The sequence below is a fragment of the Gekko japonicus genome, unplaced genomic scaffold (genome assembly GCF_001447785.1).
Source record: "Gekko japonicus isolate JY-2015 unplaced genomic scaffold, Gekko_japonicus_V1.1 scaffold1494, whole genome shotgun sequence".
NCBI lineage: Eukaryota > Metazoa > Chordata > Lepidosauria > Squamata > Gekkonidae > Gekko > Gekko japonicus.
Window position 1 is genome coordinate 351186 of NW_015164231.1, and position 6166 is coordinate 357351.

The window sequence follows — 6166 nt, forward strand, 5'->3', positions numbered from 1 at the left end:
TTGTAAGCCACTTTGGGTCCTCATTGAAGAGAAAAGTGGAGTATATATGAAGGAAATAAATTCACATAGGCAGCAATTCTAAATTATACAATATCCTCAGACAGTCTTAACAAATTAAGTTATCAGAAAATTAAAGACACAAATCAGCAAAAAAGCCTCAGGTTCTTACAAAAGCATTAATTCTTGATCAGACAAAGAAAAGGAAAAGAAAGGAACATTTAAAGGTATGTTGAAGTCAGCTTAAAATGATACCTTTCCATTGTGGTTGTAGAGAAGGGTGTGGTTAAAGAAGGGCTGATGGATTAATTATATTTTGTGTGTTTTGAAAAGTTACCTACTGGAAGTTTACCTTTTCAAATACTAGTTTCTCGTCAAATGTAAGGGGAAATACTGCAGGAACATGTGAAGTCTTCTTATATTGTCCAAGCACACAGGCACTGATGTAGAGGTCATCTTTGCATTTCAGGGTAATTCCTGGGCACGTGATCTGGAAGAACAATGTTTCAGAGTCAGTTTAGCTCTTTGCGCGTAGATGTACATGTAAGGCTGATGCCCAAAACATCATCCCCATATTAAATTTTCCTCTGCCTTTGATCCACATCATTGGCTACTGATAACAGAGGAAGAGAGGCACAAAGCATGATGCTGCTGACATAAGTAGGTTTCCCTACACTTCACCAAAGGAGAGGGAGAACTTGACACAGATGTCATTTTCAGCCACTGGCATATACCAGCTGTGTAATTCAAGCTGGAGAAGAATTAAAACTGAGTTGAAAACAACGGACACAAATTAAGTGGTAAACAGATTAAAATGGAACAGGCTCCTTTTTGTGACTCAACGTTCATGCCATTTGCAAAAACAGGTGATTTTCCCCAATGGTTTAAAAAGAGAAAGAGAAGATTAAATCATTACAACATAATCTAGCAGTGATATTCAGTGGCTCAAGAGCCACATGCAGCTCTTTGACAGGACACTTATGGCTCTTCTGGCACCATTCCCCAATGTGGCACCCACTCCATGTTCCAAGTGGGCAAGGCCATTGTCCGGGAGGCTTGTGGTAGTCAGGTTCTTACCTTGGAACAGCCACTGTTGGAGGGGCTGGAGAATGGGTAATTGGTGCAACTCCCTAAGTTGCAGGCCTTCTGCCACAGATTGATGTAAATGGCCCAACCTCCTATCCTTCTTTGCAGCCTCTGCTGTCTGATTCCAGCACCCAGGCTTACCTATATATTTGGCAGGTTGGCGTACAGGGAACACAACAGTCCTGTGGCTCTTTTGGTTAATGGTAATTGCAAATGTGGGAGTACCACTCCATTAAAATACATGGCATTTTTAATTTTGTTTTGGCAAAAGGCAAGAAAGAAAGGAAAATGCTTGCTGGAGAGACAGGAGTTGGGACAAACTAGGGCTAGATAACAGTATCTTAGAGCGAAGCTCTTAAGGTTAGGAAGCCTTGCCCCCAAATGGAACATCAGACAATGTAATTTGTATGTCTTCACAGTTTTCTTTGACCAGGCTCCAAAGGGCCCACCGAGCAAGTAAAATGAAGTTCCACTTGAATGAAGAGTTTCCCAGTTTCCTTTCTAATTTCTTTCCAGCCTTTCATGCTATGTTCACTCCTGGATCTTCCAACATTCAAAAGCAATTCTTCATAGGCTCCAAGTCCTACAAGTTTGAATGGCAAAGGAGATGGAAAGGTCTTGTTGAACAGGTGGAACTTCATACATACCATTCTGATCCCACCCCTTCCAACTATGTGTTGAAACTGCCGTATGACAAAACAAAAACATTTAAAATAAGATTATGATAAGCAAGTTCTACAGCACTCTTCAGTGCTTTACTAATTTTACCACATTTATGCTTCTAAGAAAAAGAAAAACCTAGAAAATTCCAGTCCCCAAAAGTATCATTAACCTTCTTCTCCTAGACTGACAAAGTGCTGGGCTCAAAGGCCCTGACCTTGCCTTTTGGTTGCTGTCCTCAACCACCTGTCCTGTTTCTTGTGCCTTGTGAAATCCCATTTTTCCACATCTTTCTGCAATCATTTCAACCCATAACATGAATTGCTTTACTGCATCAGACCAAAGGTCATTGTAGTCCAGCATACTGTTTTAGCAATGGCTATATAGATGCCTCTGATAAGCTCAAAAACAAGGCAATATCAAAATATCATTCATTGCTAACACCTTGTAATCAAGATTAGCAACCACAGCCAATACTTATCAATAAATGGATCCTACAAGAAAATGTTTATTCAAACCACATTCTAAACTGGGTTTCTAATGCAGATAAACTCAGGATAGCATTAACTTTAGTTTTGTTGATACAGATATCAGGAAGGAGGGCTTGGGGCACATAAGGGGAGAAAGAAGTGTAAGAACTCACCACACATTTCTGAAGGCTAACTCATTTAGCCATTACATGCAAGTTAAGACTAAATGCTATTGCTATTCTGAAGTTCATTCATCCGGTTCGGAGAGATCATTTTAGAAATCTTCAATCCGTTTGTGATTTCATCACAATCCAATCCAATTACTGTTCCTTCAGCCATTATCATGAACAGCAGCAGGATTTCATCACACGGAATAAAATGGTGTCATCTGTGAACCTGACAAGCATGACTCCAAACTGTCTTTTTGGTGGGGTGTTTTGGAGAAAAGTGGGAAATAATGTAATGTAATGCAAGAACATTTCAATAATACAAATGCCTAAGTACAAATGCAGTATGTATTTTTAATAGGGCTACCAAAATCTGCCCCATTCTAGTAATTACAAGGAAGAGCTTAAGTAAAAATCTGCAGCTGTATCCTGAGATGATCCTGCTCAGGTTCTGAGGGTTACAAACTGGGACAAGTTAATACTAAATGCTAAAGGGGAAAAAACAAAAAAGAAGAAGAAATCCTGACAAACTAAAATTAGTAAATATATATTAAAAACAAAATTTTCATACTGTGTGAAAGGGTTTTAGTTGTAAAATCCTAACAGTTTAGACTGAAAGCTAAACGAATGAACCCCAGAGAATGTTTATGTATCTTTTAAAAAAGTTTTAACAGAAGATAAATTATTTTCCCTAGCCTTGAAACACATAAAAGAACAGCAGTATAGATTTTTCAAACAAAGGAGTGGCAGAGAGAATGTGAACATCTGAGTTTCTCAACCCACTCCCACAAAGGGATTGGCTCAGGAGAGTGAGAAAAAGCAAACACTCATGCCTCATTGGTCAAAAGTCAGTGAAGAGGAGGAGATTTAATGTAACGGTTACTCGAGCACTACAGAAAACTGACACAAAACACAAAATGCCAACTAACGTTTCTAAAATATCCTTGTGATGGGCATACAGATTGTAGGAAAGGGTTGAATGCGTTGGAATTGTTTTATTTTTTTGTTTTCGCTGCTATAGAATGGGGGAGAGGGAATAACGGATGCACAATTGTACCTGAAAGACTAAGCCTGTAATGTTATCCACGCTAATTTGGGAGTAACTAGGCTGGTCTTATTTCCGCCTAAACGTGTAGTTTAATCAAGTTTGCAGACCAGCAGAGTGACCTCCCAGCAGCCTAGCAAGTGGTAACGCAGCCGCTGCATCTGCCGTTCTCAACTTTCCACAAATATAGTAGGGAGCTGAGAACCTGTCTGAGCCACAGTATTTTAGCTTTTTGCCAAAGCTATGAAAAGAAACTCAGTACCCCGCTTAGGATCCCGACTCAGTTGCAGGGTAGGGCACAAATCCGATGTCATGCTCATTACTGGGCAGGAGTCTGCAGATGGAGGAAAGCTTGTAAGAAAGAGGCTAAGATGAATGAAGCCTGCCGCCAGAAACTGATGGCCAGGAAACAGCGCTACCCCAGCCTGGTCAAGAGCCTCACACGGAACGGGGAATTCCGCAAATCTCCTCCATTAGAACTCTCTGCTTAGCTCGCCCCGACCGCCCCCTGGCCTCCGAAAGACCCTCTTAGGCTCCGTGTTCCAGCAGCACCCACTCCGGCGATTCACTCACTTACGATAACCCTTCCTCCGCCCCATAATCCTCCTCCTCACCGTGCGGATGTGAAGTTCCACAATGCACAGAAGCCCCATCGGGGAAGCACAAGTTGTACTAGACGAGGGCGGACGGGCCCCCCACAGGAAGCGCCGCGCGGCTGGGCCCCGCCCACGCGCGACAGACCCCGTTGCCATGGCAGGAGAACGCTAACCGAGCCCCTCGGAACACGGGGCGTGGCTTAACGAAACCCTCACGGATTTGCTGGGCAAAGAGAACAAGCGCACAAATGGTCTTCATTTCCGGTTCAAGAATGTAGACATAGCTGCTGCTGTCCTCCGTGTACGGGGTCAATGGTGGTCAACATCAGTAGGAATAATAAATGTAAAAAACCGAAGGGGAACAAGATTAAGTGAAAGGAGGGCTGTATGCAGATAGCAGAACAAAAAAGTCTAATATACTTGGCTTTGTTTAAAACCGAAAATAAGGTTTCTACAGATGAATGGACTTTCCTAAATTAATTACTGGTTTTCTTCTATTTTCACTGACTGATTTAACAGGGCTATTCTAAGCATCCTGGTCCATAGGCACTGCTCCTCCGAATCTCCGGGAATTTCCCAAAACAGAGTTGGCAATCCTGTTCGAAATGCATTGACATGGATGGACTTTAAAGGGGTATGCAGTACAATTGATTTCAGAAATTGCATTTTATTAAAATTACAGCTTTGAGTTGAAATAGATGCCTTTTAATGTACTAATTTGGGTAAGGTAATTTGGTAAAGAATATGATGAAAATAAAACTGCCCCTATTGTATATAAAGTGCTTTGAATTCCTAACAGTGCAATGGGAGGGGGAGTAGGGCTATAGACTTCTCATTTGGGAGGATTAGCATGGGACTGAAAACGGCCAAGGCCATACTGAGTGATCTATATTAAATTATTTCAGTATGAGAATATCTATATTTCCAGAAGCCGTATGCCATCAGGAATTAATCATATGGTCAGTTCCCCAGACAGCACTTTCCTGGGGTCACATTCTTTGAGTGGTTGGAACTCAGACCCTGTAAATCCAATCCTCACCAAAATTGGAGGGCAGGTAGACAAGGGAAAGCTGAGAACCTCTGCAATTATGGTGCCCCTAGCATGCCAGGGGGCTGTTCTACCACGCCATGAATTGAACCAGTGTGAGGCAGCTAAAAGTTTGTGACAGTCCTTGATTGGCAAATGGGGCATGCCAGGAACTGAACCACATTTTTCTGGTACATGCCCATCCCTAATTACAACTGATCTCAAGGTGCCAGAGATAAGTTCACCTGGAGAAAATGGCTGCTTTAGAAAAAGGATTCTGGCATTATACCCAATTGAAGTCTTTCCCCAAGCCCTACACTCCTCAGGTTCCACTCCCCCTCCCCAAATATCCAGGTATTTCCAGACCTGGAGTTGGCAACCCTACCTGGGTGCAACTGGGTTCCCTTCCTCTTTTACACTGTATTCATGCCATCATAATCCAGTCTTTCCCAGTAGGAAAGCAATGTGAGGTACTTAAAATGAAGAATAACAACAAGCCAGTGAGGTGGTTTAGGCTGAGAGTGTGTGTCCAGACCAAGTTCACCCAGCATATTTCCTTTGTAGACTGGGAATTTTGAATTTAGACTTCCCAGATAGTAGGCTGATACTGACCACTATACATTGCTGTCTCTATTCTTGCACTGCCGCATAGGAATTGCAGTTATTTTTTCTGAGGAGACTATAGTTTTATAGATAAACACATAGCCCTCAGTCTGTGTCATGGTGCCTTCAGATGTTCTTGACCATCACATGAAGCAGTTTATGTACAAAAGCTTGCAATGCCCAGACGATTCATGTTTTCCTATGGGTCTTAGACTCAAAGCACTGACCATGAGATTTCTGTAATGAATGTCATTAAATCAAGAGTAAGTTTGCAACTTACAGATGCACACCTGAACAGCATACTCAATATTGCTACAGCACAGACATTGTCTCCAGATTTTGATGCAATAATTCAGAAGAAACTGTTAAATAAACAAAATATTGCAAGAGTGCTAAGGTTTTAAGCACATTTTATTTTAAGTTTAAAGAAATCTTTTATTGTGTTTGTCTGTGTCCTTTATAAAGTTTATATCTCTGCTACCTGGCATTACATTTTATAACACACATGGCCCGGC

At 41.6% G+C, this 6166-nt stretch overlaps 1 protein-coding gene across 1 annotated transcript in view; it reads right to left on the bottom strand.

The window, feature by feature from the left end:
- SPATA6 (spermatogenesis associated 6) overlaps positions 1-4141 on the bottom strand; it is a 52358-nt gene extending 48217 nt beyond the window's left edge. The window contains exons 1-2 of the mRNA XM_015408591.1: positions 4040-4141; positions 350-487 (exon numbers count right to left, since the gene is read on the bottom strand). Coding sequence (XP_015264077.1) covers positions 350-487; positions 4040-4078 — 177 coding nt within the window. The 5' untranslated portion in view covers positions 4079-4141. The remainder of the gene's footprint in view (positions 1-349; positions 488-4039) is intronic.
- Between the last annotated feature and the right edge of the window lie 2025 nt (positions 4142-6166).